The 23,401-nt window shown below is 39.9% G+C and overlaps 1 protein-coding gene across 6 annotated transcripts in view; it reads left to right on the plus strand.

Moving 5' to 3' along the window:
- Positions 1-23,401, plus strand: part of PHACTR2 (phosphatase and actin regulator 2) — a 289,977-nt gene that overhangs the window by 219,464 nt on the left and 47,112 nt on the right. For 3 of the 6 annotated variants that reach the window (XM_030809782.1, XM_030809784.1, XM_030809783.1), the window contains exons 5-9: positions 2,852-3,091; positions 7,717-8,254; positions 15,473-15,672; positions 17,252-17,408; positions 21,915-21,970. In XM_030809782.1, the coding sequence (XP_030665642.1) occupies positions 2,852-3,091; positions 7,717-8,254; positions 15,473-15,672; positions 17,252-17,408; positions 21,915-21,970 (1,191 nt within the window). The remainder of the gene's footprint in view (positions 1-2,851; positions 3,092-7,716; positions 8,255-15,472; positions 15,673-17,251; positions 17,409-21,914; positions 21,971-23,401) is intronic. The other 3 variants (XM_030809786.1, XM_030809788.1, XM_030809787.1) reach the window with 1 other exon arrangement.

The raw sequence follows: 23,401 nt of genomic DNA on the forward strand, positions 1-23,401 counted from the left end.
GACTTAATTCATTACCTCCCAGCTGCAACTAAAGCTCTGTTTTCTACTGATGTGTGTGTCAATAACTATTAGACGGTCAGTCCCATTCGTTGAACAGACATAGTGTTTACAGCATTGTGTTCGATGGAATTTTAAGTTTCAGACAAAAGGAGTTTATAATTCAGTCAAAAAATCATACTATTTGCATACTTATATGTCCCTGCGTGTGTGTACACACACACACACACACACACACAACTTAAGAATTACCAGAATGACAAATGTTCACACATAGTTGGTAGCGTTTGAAGAGTCAAGAGGAGTGGACCATATTCTCTGAGCCAGGAGAAAGTCTGTTTGCAGTGTGTTCATTTTCTCCCTAGTAGGTGTTGTCGTTGCCAACCAATCTGGTGAACCATCTCCTCCTTCCCAAACCCAGAAGCTGGATTCTTTCCGGTATACCTTTAGAATTTTAAGCCTTAGGCAGAAAGGAAAAATATCCCTCAGTGACATGCTATTAAGGGAGAGGATAAAACATGTGTAGAGTTTATGGTATATAAGAGAATTAAGGTGACGTGTTACAGATCAGTTTGACTTTCACTATGGATGACACTACTGGACTTAGTCTCCATACTTCATGGTATTATACTGGGGGCTGAAGTTACAAAGATGTATTTAAAGAATAGACTTCAGCCATATGTCAGAAGACTGGGAAGTTAATGTATATTTATATATTTTAAGTTAAAATTAGATGTTATAGGTGTGTATCAACTTGTATCATTCTCAAACCTAACTGACTTTTGTGATTTACTTGCCTGATTAAGACTGGCTGAGTTAAGAGGGCCATTACTATTAATATACATGATACTCAGCTTAGTTGAGGAGAAAAGATGTATAAACAGAAAGGCAAAAATACAAAATAGCTTCTGATAAATGTTGAGTAAGTGGCTCACACAATAAGCCACTTTGTGTGTGTGTGTGTGTGTGTGTGTGTGTGTGTGTGTGTGTGTGTGTGTGTATGAAAGAAAATCTACAAAAAAAAAAAAATTTTTTTTTTTTTTTGAGATAGGGTCTCGCTCTGTCACTCAGGCTAGAGTGCAGTGGTATGATCACGGCTCACTGCAGCCTCTAACCTCAGCCTCCTGTGTAGCTGAGACCACAGGTGTTTGCCACCACGCCCAGCTAAGTTCAGAGGTAGAAGAGGTCAACTTGGGCCACAGTGACAGGAAAGGATTTTGTGGCTGAGGTAGGATCAAAGGTGAACTTTAAAGGTAAAGCTTTATTGATTACCTGTTGTAACTGAAGTCATCATATGCTAATTATATATGTGGATTTATGGGGAATGTGGTTAAAAGAGAATTCTATACTTCACACTCATTAGGATAAGAAACAAAATAATAGAAATAATAATAAAATGCAATATATTCCAATATTAAAACCCTTTCTTGAGCATTCAATTATGGGAGCCTTGGTTAAGGCTCGATCTTGTCTTAACACTGTCTCATGTTTTTTATTGTGCCCCATTTTTAAAGAAATGCTGCTTAGCTCTTTGGACTAGAATGGTATTTTAGTTTAATTCTCATCAGCCACTATTAGAAAGAATACAGATGTGAATATGTGAATGAACCTTCAGCATCTCCACTGTCTTTCAGTAACAAGAGACTAATACTCTTTCTCCTCCGGTTACACAAAACCTTGTGAAAAGCTGCTATTCTTAGGTATGAGTTTTGGATGAATTTTAGCCTTTGTCTTTCCAAAATAATTATTGGGTTTACATTACAAAATAGACGTAAGTATTTCTTTGATTCGGCACCATCTAGATGTACCTATAGTTGTGACAGTATTTGAAAAGGTCAGGCATGGTGGCTCATGCCTGTAATCCCGGCACTTTGGGAGGCCAAGGCAGGCAAATTGCTTGAGCCCAGGAGTTCAAGACCAGCCTGGGCAATATGGCAAAACCCCATCTCTACAAAAAATTCAAAAATTAGCTGGGCGTGGTGGCAAACACCTGTGGTCTCAGCTACACAGGAGGCTGAGGTTAGAGGCTGCAGTGAGCTGTGATCATACCACTGCACTCTAGCCTGAGTGACAGAGCGAGACCCTATCTCAAAAAAAAAAAAAAAAAATTTTTTTTTTTTAGATTTTCTTTCATACACACACGCACAAAAAAAAGAAAGGAAGGAAAGGGCAGAGGAAGTTATTTTAGAACAGGAAGCTGCCAATATACTGGGAAAGCTTTAGAAAATTTTGCTAGTAGAAGATGATTCATTCTAAAGCGCATTGTTGCCTCATGTAAAAGATTCTCCAGAGTCTCTCTTAGCTTACAAAATAATTGGGTTTTGATCACAGCAAGACTGAACACAGATCCCTTTCAGATGGATCAGGCTTGAGTTCTCAAGGGCAACCATGAGTCCAGCAGTTGCTCTAGCTGTCATTCCTCACCCCACAGCAGTGACTGTAACGCGTTCATCTGCCAGTCTCCAGGAGCCTTCAACTTTGTTAAATCATTGTTTGTTCAATTTAAACGTAGCACTTCACACCCACATCATCATCCAGCAACCCCAGATCCAAGGTTGGAACTGAGGCCCCTGACTTGCAAACATTTACACACATCCTCAACCTAATTTCGTCAAAGTAGTTTGTACAACCCGGTTTTATTAAAGGGTGATTCATGTACCCTGAGAACACTTCTGAAGTTTGTCTTTCAGCCTTTGTTTTCACCCTAAAGTGTGCTCTGTCTGGTGCAGAACTCCATGCTGGTTCCCAAGTACCAAGCAGCCACGCTTTGTGTCACTATCGTCATGTCTTGCTCCTTGTGTTTATATGGTGTGTGTCTGTATCAGTCTGCTTCTGTTCACTTTCTTGTTTATAGAGAACACTGAAAACCACTTTGAAACACCGGCAGCTCCTGCTCTACCTCCTTCTGCTCCTCCTAAGCCTAGACCCAAACCTAAACCCAAAAAATCACCTGTGCCTCCGAAAGGGGCCACTGCTGGGGCCAGCCACAAAGGTGACGAAGTGCCTCCCATTAAAAAAAATACCAAGGCTCCTGGTAAGCAGGCCCCCGTCCCTCCACCCAAGCCAACAAGCCGAAACACGACCCGAGAGGCTGGTGAGTATGCCCCCAGTGCCCTGTGGGGTCACTTCTAGGGTGCTTGACTCTGGGATGGGGCTAATTGTTTCTTCCAGGTGTGATGGGCTTTTGGTGTCTTAGGACATTACACCAGCAGGTTCAGCTTTGACACAAAGAATGCCCAGGAGATTCCTTTGTTGCTCTCTACCAAAGGAAAGTCAACCCATTGAATAGTTCACCTCATTAGTTTTTGACTGAATATACTGGTTTCATCTTGAGTATCCACTATCAGCACCAGTTGAAGGATACTGGGAGTAGTATGCCTGATGAATGACAATGATCTGATATAACATTATTTAGACATTGACTGACCTTCTACCTATATGAGTTTGTGGGTGGCTTTTTGGCTTGGATTTTCTTTCAAAATATTTTAGGTTTGCATATAAAAATGTGACAATTATAACTTTGATATATTTGCTGGATGTTAATGTGTTAAATCCTCAGCATCCATAGTCATCTCCCTTCTGATAAATGACAAAGGGTTCATGTCACTTGTTTCAGCTTCACCCCACCACTTTCTACTGCAGTGAAAACTATTTCAGTGGAGTGGAAAGTTACACTTTCAGCGTTCCACACTTCCCCTGTAGACTTGTGTGTTCTAAGGCAAAACATCCTGGTGTCACGTGGTTATAAGTTACTATTACAAATCACCAGTGGATGTTTGAGTGACCTGAAATAACTTCATGCAATATGTATCCAGCTTTGCTTTACAATGAGATATGCTTGATGCAAAGTGGAAACTCCCATTTTTTTAGTGAAGAGGAAGAAAGATGCCTACCATGTCATTTATCTTTTAAAAGGACATTAATCAGGCCAGGCCCAGTGGCTCACGCCTGTAATCCTAGCACTTTGGGAGACTGATGCGGATCGATCACTTGAGGTCAGGAGTTGGAGACCAACCTGGTCAACGTGGTGAAACCCTGTCTCTGCTAAAAATACAAGAATTAGCCAGGCATGGTGGTACGCACCTCTAATCCCAGCTACTCAGGAGGCTGAGGCAGGAAAATCGCTTGAACCCAGGAGGCACAAGTTGCAGTGAGCTGAGATCGCGCCACTGCACTCCAGCCTGGGCGACAGAATGAGACTCCATCTCAAAAAATATATATATTTTCCTTAAAATCAACAGCAACTTTCTAGCAGTTGACTGTCAGGATTTGCCTTGGTGTTGATCTTTTTCCTCTCATAATGTATGACCATAATGCTCAAATTCAGAGAGCGGTTTAGTTGACAGTATAACAGATCTCTGAATGCCAACAGACATCCCTCTCCCTGTGCTCGTCACGTCCCGCCTTTGACCTTTAGTGTCTGGGTCTCTTCTAATAAACTCTAAACTGCAATATCCCAGAATGATGTGCCAATAGTGCCCAGTGGCCATCTCCTCAGGGACCAGCTGTCCTCACCCATCAGTGTCCGTTCTTATTGGGATCTGTGTGTGTTTTCCAGACTTCCTAGAAAACCCTAGGAGCATTGCTTAAAATGAGGCAGGCACTGATCTTCTTCTTATAGAACAGCCCAAACGATCACTGTGTCATTGGGAATTAAGCTCCGGTCTTGCACTAACTTCTCCACTTTCCCATTCTCCACTGTTAGTGGCTCACTCTGAACTCAGCTTGGACTCTCTTTACTTCCCTCAGAAGAAAGCCCATGATTAACACAAGGACAGGGGACAGCTTCCATAAACGATTTTGAGGTTTTTCCAGATATTTTGCTGGAAGATTTATTTAGGCACTCATGATGTTCCTAAGAGAATAGCACAGTCATTTTATTCATTGTATTGTAAAAGGCCTGACTTTTCCAGAGGCTATCACAGAGAAAACAGGGGTTGCATTTAAGTACACCAACAAGCCCATCATGTAAGAATCGTTTTATCAAATATTGATAATATCCCTTTATGATCCTACTGATATTCCATTTGTAACCATTTAGAACTTTCTGCATAGTAACTTTGTTTTATTTGAATAATATGGACCTTCTGGAAAAGTTTGTTCAAATGCTACTCTTGATGTTCAGTCCAGGGATTTAAGTTGTTAAAACAGCCATAAGTTAAGATTCTGTCTCTATTACTAAGTCAGCATACACCTGTAGCTACCTAGATATCGGTTTTAGAACATTCAGCTTCTTTGCCAGAGAAATCAGGTTAAAACTCCTTGATTTTTGTTTCTCATTGTTACACATTATTAACAACAAAAGTACTTAACTGAGGATAGGTGGCATTTTTTTTTATCATGCCCTTAATTCAAGGTAACTTAAGCAACATGTTTGATTTCAACAAAGACCTGTTATTTAAGAAGATTCTTTAAGAAAAACTATAATGTGGCTTGAATTTGCACTCTGGGCAGTGAAAAAAATACATCTTTTTCCTCAAGCCAAACTAAAATTAACTTTTCTGTTAATGATGAAAGAATTTTCTTGGCCAGGCATTGTGGCCCACGCCTGTAATCCCAGCACTTTGGGAGGCCAAGACGGGTGGATCATCTGAGGTCAGGAGTTCGAGACCAGCCTGTACCATGTGGTGAAACCCCATCTCTACTAAAAATACAAAAATTAACCAGGCATGGTGGTGGGCACCTGTAATCCCAGCTATTTGGGAGACTGAGGCAGGAGAGTCACTTGAACCCGGGAGGCAGAGGTTGCAGTGAGCCGAGACTGCACCACTGCACTCCAGCCTGGGTGACAGTAGGAGACTCTGTCTCAAAAAAAAAAAAAAAAAAGAATTTTCTTTAAGAAATTATTAGAATTGATATGTGAAAAGGATTCTGTTTAACTTACCTAAGAAAATAATTGAACATGCTTAGGCACCGAATCCTTAGCGTCTTTGTTGTGAAAAGTGAATGTGGACTGGACTTAGATTGAAAGAGTGTGCTTAATGAGTTTGACTTCTAGGCTAGGGAAGGTTGTTTTCTATAAAGTAACAGGTCTAGATTTGGGGAAGAAGAATTCTAGTTATGTATATCTTAAATGATAAAGACCCCAAAACCATAGGGATTCCTTTTAAGCCTGGAACCTGCCACTAAATGAGACTGGCTTCTTTAGTATCAGTCTAATCAGAATTAATGAAGTCTTACATCTCATTGTCTATTCTTTCATTTATTCTTCATCTCTTCACCCTCCCAATTGACTTCAATAAAGTCATAACTGGAGGTAAGTTATAATAACATCTGTATACAGTGTGGATTGGCTTCACAATGCTAACAAGATATTTTCTAATCGTTTTATGAAAGATAGTTGAACCCTTCATGAAAAGAAGGAACATAACAACATTATAACAGAAGAAGCCATTAGGATAAATTTATAGGTCATGAAAGAAAAGAGTATTCTCATAGGAGTTTATTTTATCATCATATATTTACCAAGATGACATAAAGAAAAAAGTAGTTAATCTTTTTGCTCTGAAACTGTTTTGAGTGAGGGTGCCGTATCCGGAAGTAGGCAAATATACCCTAGCTATCCTTCAATGAAGACTTTCTTGGAACTTAAGCACTAAGGAAGATCACATTTGCGAAGGTGGGGTCAGAAGACCTGAGAATGATATTCTTTCCCTTCACATTATTTAGAACCAGACACGGTGGCTCACACCTGTTATTCTCTGGAGCCATCAAAGCTTCTCACTTTGGGAGGCCGAGATGGGTGAATCACTTGAGCCCAGGAGTTCAAGACCAGCCTGGGCAACATGACAAAACCCTGTCTCAACAAAAATACATTAAAGTTAGCCAGGCATGGTGGTACACACCTGTAGTCCCAGCTACTCAGGAGGCTGAGGCAGGAGGTTCACTTGAGCCCAGGAGGCAGAAGTTATAGTGAGCCGATATTGTACCACTGCACTCCAGCCTAGGCGACAGAACAAGACCTTGTCTCAAAAAAAAAAAAAAAAAAAAAAAAAAAGGAGCAACCCATGTAAATATGTTTTGTAAACAAGAAGTTTTTTTCTGGCCTTTTGATGTTTTGAAGGGAGTGTACCTTTCCTGTGTGGCCATGGGTTTTCCGTTTACCCCATCTCTACTGCAGATGGAAGTAGAGTCCAGCATGGCGAGCTTTCTTCTCTGGAGCTACTGGAACAGCTGGTGTGGATTTTACTCTTTTAGCAGTAAGATGAGTGATTTTGTTTTTGACCCAGAAAGGAGCTGGATATATACCCCAGTCTCTTCTGAATACAGGCCACCACTCGATTCCTAGAAAGACAGCATAGAACATGTATAATTTATGATGAGCCGAATTGTGTGCTACACCCAGCTAGCTGCTGATGTCTGTCCTCTACACACCATAATATTCCTTCTTGAGAGCATACCGGGCTTTTTTCAAGTGACCCATAGACAAGGGGCAGAAGATTCTCCCTTTGGCTGGCTCAGCTAAAGACTAAAGTGAGAGAAGACAGAGGACTCTTGTTCCTCTGAGTTTTGCTGTGAACATCACTTGCTCTTTGCTGGATTGGAGGAAGGGAGGGGCGGAAGACAAGACTATTATCATGATTAGCCTATTTTCTTTTATACATTTATTCAACAAATTTTAAAGGGAACATTTTAAATGTTGTTGACAGTTACACCTTGGTTACTTTATTTTAAAAAGCATTGTATTTGATTTTTTAATGCAAAGTCTCTCTATTGTAGCTGGCTCCTCTCATTCAAAAAAAACAACTGGCTCTAAAGCATCAGCTTCACCATCCACTTCATCCACCCCATCTCGTCCCAAAGCTTCAAAGGAGACAGTTTCTAGCAAAACAGGGACAGTGGGGACCACCAAGGGCAAGAAAAAAACTGGCAAGCAGCCAACGACTTCTCGCCTGTCCTCAGACACAACCACTTCTGGCACATCCGACCTTAAAGGAGAGCCTTCAGAGACCAGAGTGGAGAGTTTCAAACTCGAACAGACTGTCCCTGGAGTTGAGGAGCAGAACACAGGCAAATCCAAGTCCATGGTCCCTCCACCCCCTGTGGCTCCAGCACCTTCTCCTCCGGTCCCCCCTCTCCCTCTTGAGGATCAGTGCATTACTGCCTCAGACACTCCAGTTGTCCTCGTCAGCGTTGGAGCTGACCTGCCTGTCTCTGCCTTAGACCCAAGTCAGCTTCTTTGGGCTGAAGAGCCGACGAACAGAACCACTCTCTACTCAGGCACTGGCTTAAGTGTTAACAGAGAAAATGCAAAATGGTGAGTTGGGGAACAAACCCCCTATTTTATCTGAGAACTAAAGATCACTAATATATTCTGTTGGAAATGAAGCACCGGGTTTGCTTTCTTTTATAATTTAATCTACTGAGTGTTAGGTAGGCATATTTATGATCCAACCATTGCTTTGTCAGAGCCCTGCCCTGGGAATGCCTAGGGCTGCTGGAGAAAATTGCATTGGTAGAGCTGATAAATACCACTTGAGATCGGTGTTTTCAAGTACAGTTAGAACCTGCTTCAGCACTGCTCATCTCTTCACCCTCCCAATTCCCTTCTCTTTCCTTTCAGTGCTTATTTTAAATCTTTACTTTACCATTGTGCTTACCCACTCGTGTCAGCAAGTTATTGAGCCTTCCCCTTCTCCAAAAACATAAAGAAGATCAGAAGAGAGCTCTCAAATTTGAACTCTTTTTTCTCCAGCAGTAGAGTTGTCCCCTTTCTTGTTCCTTTAAATTCCCACCCAGCTTAAATGTTATGTCCTCTGTGAAGCCATTCAATACTTCTAGACAGAATTGGTTATTGTGTCTACTATACTTAGACAACCCTGTGGGACAGAATTAGCCAACATGTCTTACATACCTCTGTGTGCCCAGCAACCACTCCGGAGTCTGATATGCCATAGGCACACAAAGGATGCTCATTGAATTGTTGAAAGAAAATAAAAAAGGGATTTAAGATGGTTATAGATATATATGCAGCCATAAAAAATGATGAGTTCATGTCCTTTGTAGGGACATGGATGAAGCTGGAAACCATCATTCTCAGCAAACTATTGCAAGGACAAAAAACCAAATACTGCATGTTCTCACTCATAGATGGGAATTGAACAGTGAGAACACTTGGACACAGGAAGGGGAACATCACATACCAGGGCCTGTTGTGGGGTGGGGGTGGCGGGGAGGGATAGCATTAGAAGATACACCTAATGTTAAATGAAGAGTTAATGGGTGAAGCACACCAACATGGCACATGTATACATATGTAACAAACCTGGACGTTGTGCACATGTACCCTAAAACTTAAAGTTTAATAAAAACAAACCAAGTATTAGCAAATCAAAAAAAAAAAAAAGATGGTTATAGATAAAGTCAACCTACTTTAACATTGCAGAAGCAGCATTGAAGATAAGATGACCCTCTTGCTAGATGGAAGATAGAAGATAGTGCTCAAGTAGTCTTAGTTCCATTTAAGAAGGTACCTGAACAAAATGGGCCAAGGAACTCAATGTTACCTCACCCTCATCCAGTTGGTGGGTTAGTTGCTTTACCATCACCCAGTTGCCCAAGCTGGAAACCTGGGGTTCATCCAAGGGTCCTCATTCTCTTTCATTCTTTGCATTTCGTCACTCACAAAGTCCTATAAATATTCTACTTACAGGTAAATAAAACATATTAGCCCTGTCCCACAGGTATGAAGGGATGGATGGCTGTCAGAGTATAGTAGACGCAATGATAAATTCTGTCTAGCAAAGACAGAATTAGAGCTCTTGCATCCTGGCTTTTTGCTCCTGAGTCTAAGAACAAAAGCTGTATTCATTGTTCAAATCATGTAAAAGGTTCTCTTTCAAAACAATCTGTCATGTTAGACTTAAAAAAAATTATTACATTAATTAGGTTGGTTTTGGTCAAGAGACTAAAATATCAACTTTAATTATTTAATTGCTAATGATAATAACCTTTATTTATTGAATAGTCATTTAATGTCAGAAACTAAGCACTGTACATGTATTATCATTTTATTTATACAAATCTTCCCAAAAGTATCCCTGTTTTATAGATAACTGGCACTGAGAGAGCTAAAATAGTTTGCACCAGACTGCCCAGTTGGTGGTGGCGAAGCCAGAATGCATACCCAATTCCATGCTCTGAATGAATAATTTCATGTTTTCCAAAGCAATGGCTTCTACTTCTACTGCCATTTCTCTTCTGTTAGTTTCTTTGGGTTTTTTTAAGTCATTTTGAGCACCAATGTTTGAAGGACAGCCAAGAAAAAATAAATGTCAAATTACAAATTATTTTCTTTGTTTGACATTTTAATAAAATATAGAGGAAAAGAAGATTTATTGAAATGAATGGTTATGGTGTCTTTCTTAGGACATTTTGTGGTGCTGTAATAGAGTACCTGAGACTGGGTAATTTATAATGATTAGAATATTGGCTCACAGTCCTAGGGGCTGAGAAGTCCAAGATCAAGGCAGCAGCATTTGGCAAGGATCTTCTTTCCATGTCATCACATGGTGGAAGGTGGAAGGGCAGAGAGCACAACAGAGTGAACCTACCCCTGTGAGCCCTTTTGAAAATGGCATTAATCTATTCACGAGAGCAGAGCCTTCATGACTTAAACACCTCCCACTAGGCCCTACCTCTCAGCACTTTCACACTGAGGATAAAGTTTTTTTTTTGTTGTTGTTGTTTTGTTTTGTTTTGTTTTGTTTTGTTTTTGAAACAGAATCTTGCTCTGTCACCCAGGCTGGAGTACAGTGGCATGATCTCAGCTCACCTCAACCTCTGCCTCCCAGGTTCAAGCGATTCTCCTGCCTCAGCCTCCCCAGTAGCTGGGACTATGGGCACCTGACACCACACCTGGCTAATTTTTGTATTTTTAGTAGAGATGGGGTTTCACCATATAGGCCAGGCTGGTCTCGAACTCCTGACCTTGTGATCCGCCCGCCTCGGCCTTCCAAAGTGGTGGGACTACAGGCATGAGCCACCATACCCAGCTGGGATTAAATTTTAACCCATGAATTCTGAGGGACACATTCAAACCCTAGCAGCATTCTTAATACTTCCAGCACATAGCAAATATCTTCATTTAACTATACTGAGTATTTTCCAATATTGTGATCACTTCCAACCATTAGAACTGAACATTCATTCTTACAGCATATATTTTTTGATTGCCTTTTCTGTGCTGGGCAATGTACTAAGCACCAAGGATACAAAAGTGAGCAAGGCAATATAGTTAAGACTAGCTTTCACCAAAATATTGTCTGATGTGCCCAGGAAGTATAATGTTTAAGGTAACATGTGAATTTTGGGAACTAGATTGGGTATATGGGATTATTGTTCATTGTACTAAAGAATAAGGTGCAACATGTGAAGTGCTTCCTGGTACAGTCTTAAACACTCAGAGAGCTCATATCCAAAGGTGGCCTGACTCTATCCCGTTCATTTCCACAAATATTTAAGGAGTGCATTTTATTGTGCTAAGCACCACACAACATACTAAGGGCTTAATAGCAGTCTTCATCTCAAGTATATGAAGAACTGTCAGACCAAAGAGGTAAGCATCTGTTCTTCATTCCTACTGGGACTATAATCAGAGGGAGTGAGCTTAGTACATCATTAGCCATTGAGGCTATTTATAATAGATATTCCTGTCCATCAAGGTAGTTATAATGCTTTCCTAGAAGAGGCCATAGGGATTTTCTTCTCTGTATATTCTTCAAAATTTAAATTTCACTTCATCCTACAGGGATGGTTTGTGTTTGCTCTTGAATTAATGAACCTGGAGTAAGTAGTCTCTCAAATTTCCTTCCAAATTCCTTCTGCCTTTTTCAAGTGGATAGTTGGATTAGAATATCTGGCTCTTAGTCACTTGCTTTACTTAGAACTTTCCCTCTGAGTTATGTTTCATCAACTAATGTGTGAAAATTTTGTCATTTTATGAAGAGACTTCTGTTTGGAATACAAATATCAAAACTTTCAAGAAGACAAGTGGCTATGTATAAAAATACCTACCTCTCTTCCCATGTGGCAGGGTACTAATTATTTGGTAGGCTTCCATTCATGGGCAGCTTCATCAGTAACACATATGTGTGATACAATATAAGGTAAAAACTAATAAGCCCATTTGGAGGCCATATCCAAAAGGCTACTTTGTACAGTTCATTTTCACAAACATGTATAGAATGCACTATATTGTCCAGTGTGCCCAGGAACCCAAGGGGGAAAAATGAGGGGTAAGTCGTGAGTTGATTAATACAAATTTAGAATATATTTAACATCAGATATAATTTATAATATAACTCATTAAGTGTAAAATATAATAGTATAATAAATGTGAAATTTAATAGGTAGACCAAGAGTCTTCAGTCTGGATTCTAGACAAGACTTGCTACCTTGGTTAGGCAACTCACTCATGACCTTCTTTGATTCCATGAACTGTAAGTTATCTGCCCTCCTTATACAATAGAACACTTGTAAATTGTAGATGTATGCTGGACTCTTTGAAAACCATGAAACAAAATACAAATAGTAAGATTAGAATAATAATATGATAATTAATTAGTGAACAATGACACCAACAAATAAAGGACTCATCTCCCAAATTTGTTCTGTTATTCAGAACATATTATTAATTGGCATGTATTTTTTTTTTTTTTTTTTTTTTTTTTGAGACAGAGTCTCGCTCTGTCACCCGGGCTGGAGTGCAGTGGCGCAATCTCGGCTCACTGCAAGCTCCGCCTCCCGGGTTCACGCCATTCTCCTGCCTCAGCCTCCGAGTAGCTGGGACTATAGGCGCCCGCCACGGCGCCCGGCTAATGTTTTGTATTTTTTAGTAGAGACGGGGTTTCACTGTGGTCTCGATCTCCTGACCTCGTGATCCGCCCGTCTCGGCCTCCCAAAGTGCTGGGATTACAAGCGTAAGCCACCGCGCCCGGCCTATTGGCATGTATTTTAAATGTGCTGTGATCACCCATAATGGCAGCCACTTCAAACAAGAATGGCTTCCAGTGGCTATCAACTACAAACCCAGACTGTGGAAAATTTTTCCCATAAAAATAGATCTTCTCTTATTTAAGATGACATTTCACACTGTGGAAAACAGTATGGTGGTTCCTCAAAAAATTAAACATAGAATTACTATGTGATCCAGCAATTCTACTTCCATGTATATAGCCAAAATAATTGAAAGCAGGCACTTGAATTTGTACACCAGTGCTCAAAGCAGTATTATTCACAATAGCCAAAAGGTGAAAACACACAAATGTCTATTGACTGATGAATGGATAAACAAAATGTGATATATACATAGAGTGGAATATCATTCAGCCTTAAAAGGAAGCAGATTCTCACATATGCTATGACATGAATGAAAGAACTTTGAAGACAATATGCTAAGTGAAGTATGTTACATAGAAAAAGACAAACATTGTATAATTTCTCTTACAGAAAGTGCTTAGAATAGTCAAATTATAGAGACAAAAAGTAGAATGGTAGTTGCCAATGGCTGGGAGATAGATAATGGTTATGGGGAGTTGTTTAATGGGTAGAGTTTCAATTTGGGAAGACGAAAAAGTTCTGAAGATGGTTGGTGGTGATGGTTACACAGTAATGTGAATGTGCCTAATGCCAGTGAACTGTACACTTAAAAATGGTTAAAATGGCAAATTTTATGTTATGTACATTTTACACAATAAAAATGAGATTTCCTATTTCCCTCTTTGAGAACGAGAATATAGTCTGTTGGGTTTTTCTGATAAGTGAGAAACAAAATTTTGACAGTGCTCACTCAGGTTTATAACTACAAAGTAGGGTTTTAAATACCTCATATTCTGATAAAGTTTATCTGTGTTTATTGCTGGAAGAACTTTTTACCAGAAAGCAATTTGGGGGATCTTTGTGTCTTAAAATGAAGATTACATTATTTTTGATGTGATGTTTTTATGTAAATTACTATGTATTTTTTAGTCTAGTCTTTGAAAATTGTACATTAATAGTAACTCTTTAAACCATAGACTTTTACCAGGCTAAATAATAGAAAATTATTGCATCCTTGCATATCACCTTTTTTCTTTCTTTCTTTCTTTCTTTTCTTTTTTTTTTGTTTTTTGAGATGGAGTCTCGCTGTGTCACCCAGGCTAGAGTGCATATTACCTTTTTTCTAAAAAGTTTATTTAACTCGCACATTGTCTATTATGTTACAAGAGGCAGTCTTAAAAATGAAAACACACATAGGATAAATGAGTTTTTACTATTTACATATTGGGATAAAAGCAGGATTAATTCATATATGTATTTTATATATATAGATAGATATATATTTTTTTTTTTTTTTTTTTTTTTTTTTTTTTTTTTTTTTTTTTTTGAGACAGGGTCTCACTCTCTTACCCAGGCTGGAGTACAGTGGTGCTAGCATGGCTCACTGCAGCCTCGACTTCCCAGGCTCAAGCAATCCTACCACCTCAGCCTCCTGAGTAGCTGGGACTACAGGCAAGCGCCACCATGCCCAGCTAATTTTTTATTATTTTGTTTTATTTTATTTATGTATTTATTTAATTTATTTATTTTTGAGACGGAGTTTTGCTCTTCTTGCCCAGGCTGGAGTGCAATGGCGCGATCTCGGCTCACTGCAACCTCCAACTCCCGGGTTCAAGCGATTCTCCTGCCTCAGCCTCCCGAGTAGTTGGGATTACAGGTGCCGGCCACCACTCCCGGCTAATATTTTGTATTTTTAGTGGAGACAAGGTCCCCTATGTTGCCCAGGCTGGTCTTGAACTCCTAGGCTCAAGTGATTCTCCCACTTCAGCCTTCCAAAGTGCTGGGGTTACAGGTGTGAGCCACCGAACCCAGCCATATATTAATGAAAGAAGATGTACTTTTCTATGTCATTACCTTCTGGGTGCTGTGATGCAAAACAATGAGTCTCACTTTTCCAGGAACTTATGGGATTGAGAAGGCAGAGAAGCAATGGGTGGTCAAGGTGTAGTATGCTAAGCACTCTAGCGGAGTTGTCTTCAGGTCCCCATGGGACAGACGTGGGGGCAAGGAATTAAACTGGAGGTCCATGAAAGCTTCCTGAAGGAGCTGAGGCTGTAGCTGACACTTGAAGGATAAGCAGGAGTTCATACAGGTCAAAGAAAAAGTGCAGATAATGTCAAATATCCAGGAGCCTCTAGCTCATTATTCTTTCCACTGAACCCCCATTGCTATGGAAAAAATAATTTGCAAAATGTAGTTTTACCCTATTTGTTTGCTACATGTATCAGATACCAAGCCTTTGCATTTTACAGATGAAAAATGTAAAACCTTGAGAATTAAGGTTTCATTTCAATGACTTTAGCCTGGCCTATGTCAAGTGTCTGCTTTCCCCAGCCTGAAGGAAGCCCATGAAACTAGAGCTCTTTTTCATGGTGTCGGTGCCCCCAAGGGTTGCTCTGAGCTTCACATCACTCCCATGCTTTTCTGCCTTTAACAGTTTCACAACCAAAGAGGAGCTGGGGAAGACAGTGCCTCAGCTACTGACTCCTGGGCTGATGGGCGAATCTTCAGAATCCTTTAGTGCCTCAGAAGATGAAGGCCACAGGGAATACCAAGCCAATGACTCTGACTCGGACGGGCCTATCTTATACACCGATGATGAGGACGAAGACGAAGATGAGGATGGCAGTGGAGAAAGTAAGACTGTTTTCAAGAGGCAGGGAGGAGTGTGGGTGATAAGCAGAAGCAGCTGCAGTTTATAAAGAATAAAAGCCTCATTAGGAACCAGACATCTGATGTTTTGTTTCCCCTCATCCTCCTTTCTCAAATTAGAAATGTGTATATCCTAAAGTTTAGCTTTTGATGGGAGGCCTTTCCAGAAGATGATGTCACACGGCTGGATCTGGCCTTTGTCAATGAGCTAGATGAGCTAGATATGCATATTAGTATTTGTGCTGAGAATCAAAGTTTTCTAATAACAGAGACCTTTCTCACTATGACCAAAGAGAGCCCTTCCACTCTGGGCCCGTTGTTGAAGAAAGAAAGTCAGTGCAGATTCATAGGCTTACTCCTTGGAGGTGTTTGAAATTTTCACTCGCTTTCATACTGGGGTTTATAGAAAGGGGAAGGAGGAATGAGTCAAGAATGCCAAATACCTTGTTAGCATTAAGAGGCCGGGCACGGTGGCTCATATCTGTAATTTTGGGAGGCTAAGGTGGGTGAATCACTTGAGGTCAGGAGTTCAAGACTAGCCTAGCCAACATGGCGAAGCCCTATCTTTACTAAGAATACAAAAACCAGTCAGGCGTGGTAGCGCATGCCTGTAATTCCAGCTGCTCGGGAGGCTGAGGCAGGAGAATCGCTTGAACCTAGGAGGCAGAAGTTGCAGTGAGCTGAGATGGCGCCACTGCACTCCAGCCTGGAAGACAGAGCGAGACTCCCTCTCAAAAAATAGTAATAAAAAGAATGCTAAATACCTCGTTAGCATTAAAAACAATCATACGTCCACAATAAGTAAGATAGTAGGCCTTCTAGGAAATAATAATATCATTTATGTATTAAAAATAATGGCAAAAACTACAATTACGTTTGCATCAACCTAATGTAACTTAGAGATCTGGAAAGTACTTTTTTTTTTTTAACTTTGAGCAGGATAACATGGGAGGGATTCACTGTGGGACTGAATTTGTAGATTATGACAAGTTATTACTATATTAGTGATTAAATGGCACTTTGTCAAATCCAAAAAAATAAAAATAAAGCCATTATCATCCATGGTGGTGTTACTTATCATTTGTTGAAATTTTCAGGATTCTGGGGTAATTAAGGGTTAAACATTGGTAGACTCTGCCAGGGTGGCGTCTGAGTAGAGGAAAGGAGGAGACGAGGATTAACTGTACAGAATAAAAGCAAAAGAACTAAGTTTTTTAAACTTGAAAAAGAAAAAACATTGTGCAATCCTTCATTTCTATGATCCACCCTCTCAGCAAAATAAACTGCAGCTATCACTTTCCAAACGATGAAGTGATACTTCTAAGTTTTTTCATGGTGTCCCAATATTTTTCAGAACATTAAAAAGAAATAGCTCTTCAGTCTTCTCAAAATGAACTGCATCCAACTCAAAGTCTTTTTTTTCCTTAGGTTAATTAAGATTCTCATCCAGCATGAGGAGAAAGAATTTGGTCTGGGCTCTATTTAAAGTCCATGCCATGTGTAACCCAAGTGCCACTGGCTAAAAGCCTCTCTCTCTGCATTTCTGCGCTTTTTCAATCCTCAGGTGCTTTGGCAAGTAAAATACGCCGGAGGGATACTCTTGCTATCAAACTTGGCAACAGACCATCTAAGAAAGAACTAGAGGACAAAAACATCTTGCAGCGTACATCTGAAGAAGAGAGGCAGGAAATCCGACAACAAATTGGAACCAAGTTAGTCAGGTAATTGCTAACATTTTAGGACAGTATTGACTAATTTGTATTTTTCTCCTTCCCAAAGCTTCCTGCCTAACTGGGGTCATTGTGAATTCCTTATGTACAGATATATCTGGCCTATTGGGTCTTTTAAAGTTGGTCTTGCATGATGAACCACTCGAAGAACCTGTCCTTTGGCCCAGCTAGCCAGTGGCTTTGAGGTCATCAAAGCCTATTCCAGGAGTCAAAAACTTTTTTTTAAAGACCAGTTGGCAAACATTTCAGGCTTTGCTGGCCAGACAGTCTCTGTTGCAGCTACTCAACTGCGCTGCTGTAGCGTAAAAGCAGCCATAAATAATAGATAAACAAATGAGTGTGGCCATGTTCCAATAAAACTTTATTTATTCATAAAGCTGGATTTGGCTTGCAGATCACAGTTTGCTCAACAATCCTGGCCTAATTTATGGACTCACTAGCATTCCTGGGAATGCCATGAGGTTCTGCCCTGTGGACTGTGAGACTGCAGAAATATTAGTTGCCTTCAATGGTCTGGCTCCATCCAAGTTAGGTAGCCTTAACCCTCATAGCTAAACATCCCCCTTCCAACTTCAAGTAAATGGATCATCTGACATCTCTTCCTGCCTCCAAACATTGTATAGGATTTTTGCTTTTGCCACTGGTGACTTCACAAGTCCCTTTAACTGGCAGTTTTAGTAGAAGTGAGTATTCATTCATACCAGAAGTCTTATTTTTGATGATCAGTTTAAGCACATGTAAGAACTAGTTGTTCTGCTGACTTATCTTACTCTGCATACACAACAGGGTGCATAACTGGGAGAAACGAACTGTCTAGAATCCCAGAGCAGGATTTGGAGGTGGGGGGAAAATTGTTATCCTTGCTTGGAAGTGGTGTAACTGGAGGCAGGATTGGCACGGAGGCTGCCGACCATTTCTCCAGAGGAAGAGTAACCCCTAAGGCACCTCCTTACGGCTGAGTTGTGCAGAAAGGTGTCAGAGACAGCAGCTGTGGCATCTACCAGGGAACCTCGGGGGAGGCTTAGAGGGTCTCTCTGTTCTGTAAACCCCCTTGCGACTCTGGAAGAAATTTGGGAATGTTTACCAGTGGTCTCTCTCGCTCTCGTCTTCTTAATTCATCCCTAACCTGTGACCATTTCTGGCTTCGGGAAAGAGCCAGCAGAAGCAAGAGGGACTAACGTGATTAATGGTATCGAGCTGGAAAAACCTACAATTCTAAACTTGCCATTTTACCAAGGAAAAACAAGGGGCCTCTCTGAGGCCCAGAGAGATTAAGGAAATGTCTCAAGGGCTTGCAGTTACTGAGTAGCAGAACCAGAATTAGAATTTCGCTCCTGGGCTCTCTGCCCAATTTTCTTTTGTATACTGTCTCCTGTTTTGTACTTTCTACTCTATGTAAGAGAGCATATGCTTCTAGGTTTTCTGATTGTTTTATTACTCTTGTTTACGTTTTACCATGAAGAAGAATGTAAATCATTGAATAATATTTGCATAAAATAATAATAATGTTGTCATAGTAAGGGGTAAAAAAGTGTGAAGTATCATATACCCACCTCAATAAATGTCAAAGTAGCAGTAAAGAAAATTTTGTAAGTTTTTGTTAAAATCCTAAACAAATGAGGAGTGGTAATCCCAGCACTCTGGGAGGCCAAGGCAGGCAGATCACCTGAGGTCAGGAGTTCGAGACCGGCCTGGCCAACATGGTGAAATACCGTCTCTACTAAAAATACAAATGTTAGCCAGCCATGATGACTGGCACCTGTAATCCCAGCTACTCAGGAGGCTGAGGCAGGAATTTGGGAGGCGGAGGTTGCAGTGAGCCGAGATCATACCACTGCATACCAGACTGGGCAACAGAGTGAGACTCCATCTCAAAAAAAAATTTAAAAATAAATTTAAAAAAATATGCTAAATATCTTACTATAGGGAGAAACCCTAAAGTCATTTTCTTTAAAAATAGAAGCAAAGAAAAATTCCTTAACTTTACTGTGCTAAAAGTCGGGTCACAATTATTTGTGGTGAAGAAAAGGTATAAATTGTAGGAAAGATATACTGTTATTATACATGGTTGTATACCTAGGAAACTCTAAAAACCGACCCAAAATTGCTATATATAATAACTTCAGCAGGTTTGCTTGATGTAAGATTAACCTATAAAAATCAACATTATATTTATATAACATTGATACATAGAAGAAAATACAATGAAAAAGGGAGATTGCATTCACAGCATAGCAACAACCACATTTTAAATACTTAACTATTCACTTAACTCCAGGCCCAAGAAATCCATTTCCAGAAAATCATAATGGAAGGAATGAAGGAATATATAATTAAAAGGAAAGAGAGTAAACATTTTTATCAATGAAGAAAAATCAGCAGACAAGTTAATCAAATGGGTAACGTTAAGTTTGAAGGACAATAGAGGTGCTTTATAGAATCAGGGCATAATGGATTCATTCCATAAAATGAAACCTAATAGAAATAAATGTCACCTTTTTCAGTGTGGGCCGAAGAAAAACCATCTGCCAACATACGATGAGTGGCCCGTGGCCACAGACTGAAAAGATGTTTGGGGCTGTGACAAATTTAATGAAAATCATCATGAATATAGCCATTATGAGAGGTGGCTATTCAACATCCAAGTATGGGCTTATCCAGAACTGGCAGAAATACAGTCTATAGGACAAGGCAGGAAAGAGCTCTTGCTTGGCCCCATCTGTAAAACAGAGCTAACTACCCAAGTGCTTGGGAGGATTAAAGGAGATGATACACTAATGGTTCTTTAGTACCTGGGTCATAGCAAGCACTCAGTAAAATTAAGTTTCTTATTGTTCATTTAAATTATTATACATCAGTTAAACTAGTAAAGCACATTTAAAAATTAAACCCAATGGGCCAAGTGCGGTGGCTCACGCCTGTAATCCCAGCACTTTCGGAGGCTGAGGAGGGCGGATCACGAGGTCAGGAGATCGAGGCCATCCTGGCCAACACGGTGAAACCCCGTCTCTACTAAAAATACAAAAAATTAGCTGGGCGTGGTGGCAGGCACCTGTAGTCCCAGCTACTTGGGAGGCTGAGGCAGGAGAATGGCTTGAACCTGGGAGGCGAGCTTGCAGTGAGCCAAGATCGCGCCACTGCACTCCGGCCTGAGCAACGGAGCGAGACTCCATCTCAAAAAAAAAAAAAAAAAATTCCTACCTTGCTGAATTATTTTAAGGATTCAAGATCATATAAGCTAAGCACCTAGCACAGTACCTGGATTTTTAAAAGTATGACTCAGCTGTAATTATTATTTTTATAATTACCTGTGTGATAAGTGCTTTAATAGATGTATAGTCTGTGTATAAACTGCTGTAAATGAGCAATGAACCAGGAGCCTTTAATTCTCACTTTTAGGAGAGGCCAAATACGTGTCTTCAAGATATTATTTTAATCATCTGTAAGATTTCAGTAGATGGAAAAGGAGAGAAAGACGTTCCAGAGGGAGACACCATAAATAAAAGAAAGATGGCTTATCGTGGGTGTAATAGACAGTATATTGATAATACAGATACGTAGCACAGGATACGTAGCACAGGATACATGGGGACATGGATGGCAGAAAACCTGGCTGGCACAGACATAGATATTCAACAAGTTCCTTTGTCTGCTCAATTAAGTTAGTTTCAAGGTAGCTCTGATGAAGATCGTAGTTTAACAAACATTTTATTGAGATATTTAAAGTATTAATTTCAGTTCTTCTTACCATTTCTGTCATAGCCATAAACATATAGAATTAGTAGTACTACTTAATATTAAGATTACCCGGCCAGGCACAGCATCCTATTTTAGACCCTAATGAGCTATATATTAATTAGACTATAAGCTAAGCTGTAGCAGAGACCAAAAACTACAGTGGTTCAAACTAGGTATGTGTATTTCTTTTCCACATGACAGTCCCCAGGTAGGTGGGCCATCCAGTATGGGTGGGAGCATGGCTCCTTGAAGTCTGCCTGGCAGCCCCATTCCTTCTGTCTTGCTGCTCTCCCATCCCCTAGATGGTCTCATCTGCATGATCAAAGCTGGCTCACACCATCATGCTGAAGTTCTAGCCTGTGGAAAAAGGAAAGAGAAAGAAGGGAACATGCACCCAGACATTTTAAGGATGAGAAGGGGAAGTAACAAACATCATTCTGCTCATATCCCATTGCGGAAACTCAGTCACAGCACAATACCTGGCTTCTAGGGAGGCAGAAGTCTGTAGTGAGGTACCTAGCTAACATCCAGGCCAATCTGTTGCTAAAAGGAAGGGAGACTGTGTAATGGGGGTTGGTGAGCAGCCTCAGCCATGATCTGTAGTCTCCAAACTAATGGGAAGGAGACTTTTATTTTGCAGCTTTAAAAATGGATTTTTATTTCTCAAAACATGAAAAATAGAGCTTTGTTGTTTTATTCTGAGTCTCCTACTAGGGTACCTTGTTTTTAACCTGTAATATATCCTTTTTGTCATCATAGGAGGCTGAGCCAGAGGCCCACAACTGAAGAATTAGAGCAAAGAAACATCCTAAAACGTGAGTATTCTATACTATAGAATGATTCCTTGTGTAATCATTAACAAGCTGCCTCTACAGATGATCGATTTATCAGTAAGAAACCATCATATATTCATTTACTCAAGATGGACTGAAATAGTCCATTTATGTCACATTTATATGTAATTGTTTATATTTTGTTTAACTTCTTGAATTTGATATTTGATTTTATGGCTTTGAGCCTTATATCTGCCCCTAGACCAGAGTCATGGTCATGACAATTGTGTTTAAGAAAGATAAAATATATTCCATGTATTCTTTCACCCAAATATTAAATAGAAAAAGAAGGCTCTAGTCTTCTTGCAAATAAATGTCAAAGAAAAGGCCAAAAGAATCCACAAAGAAACAAATCGAACATTCCTGTATTATTATTAATAATACAGTTTTTTGCTAGTTTAACAAATGGCTCAATTCAAAACAAAATTTTCAATCCATTGCATTTTCCTGTTATGATAACTCGGCTTCCTTCTTGAGTTGTTTGTAATTTCTCAGCACTAAAGCGTTCTCCATTCATTTTCCTACTTTATTTTCCCATTCAGTTTTTCCCTCTATTCTCTTTGACTTTAGTTTTTACTCATCCCTGCAGTAGAATTTATTGGAGTTAGTATGTTAAAGCTATAAAGCTAATAGAAATACAGTTTGCCATGCTACTGTGTGTCAATGTGGTCAAGCACTGCAATGAGTTAAGAATTGGATATTTTTAAATTGAGCCTAGCTGTAGTTTTATATATTGTTAACCCAGTTTCAAAAGATCTTTTTATTGTATGAAATATCAAAGAACAGGGATGGGTAAAACTCCGGATAGTACTGCAATGGTAGTGACCCATGGTGTGGGGGAAATCCTTGTCAGCCAGGCTTTTCGAGTTATCTTGGCCTGCTAGAAGACCCCTCCTCTCCAATCTAAGATACTTTCTTTCCTTGAGGGAAGAAAGATTTTAGTAGCATATTGTATTACAGTTGTTAGTGCGAAATCAATTCAACAGTGAATATGAACTACCATCCAGTGAGAGGAACTACCATCCACCCAGTCTATGGGATGACTTTCTTTGGAATGCTTTTTTCTGGCTTTTTGTTGAACATAACTAGAATACAGCTCCAGGAAGGACTTAAGTGGCTACTAATGTATAGAAGAGCCAACTTGGAGGAGGAAAAATTCACGGCTAGAAAAGAAGGAAAATTTTGTGTTTTTGCTTTGCTGAGGAAGAGTAGAAGCAGCATCTAATTTTGACAACAAAACAAACCAAAAAGTTTCATTGCTTTTCATGATAGGTTCCTGGGAAATACTTGTTGAATTAAGTTTTAAGCATGCTCAAATGCAGACCCTAAGCTCCTAAAAAACACAGAGATTATATCTTACTGCATGCCTGATCAAATACCTAGAAGAAAAAAGGAAGAGCACATTTTGGGTAA

This window comes from Nomascus leucogenys, chromosome 3 (genome assembly GCF_006542625.1).
Source record: "Nomascus leucogenys isolate Asia chromosome 3, Asia_NLE_v1, whole genome shotgun sequence".
Lineage (NCBI taxonomy): Eukaryota > Metazoa > Chordata > Mammalia > Primates > Hylobatidae > Nomascus > Nomascus leucogenys.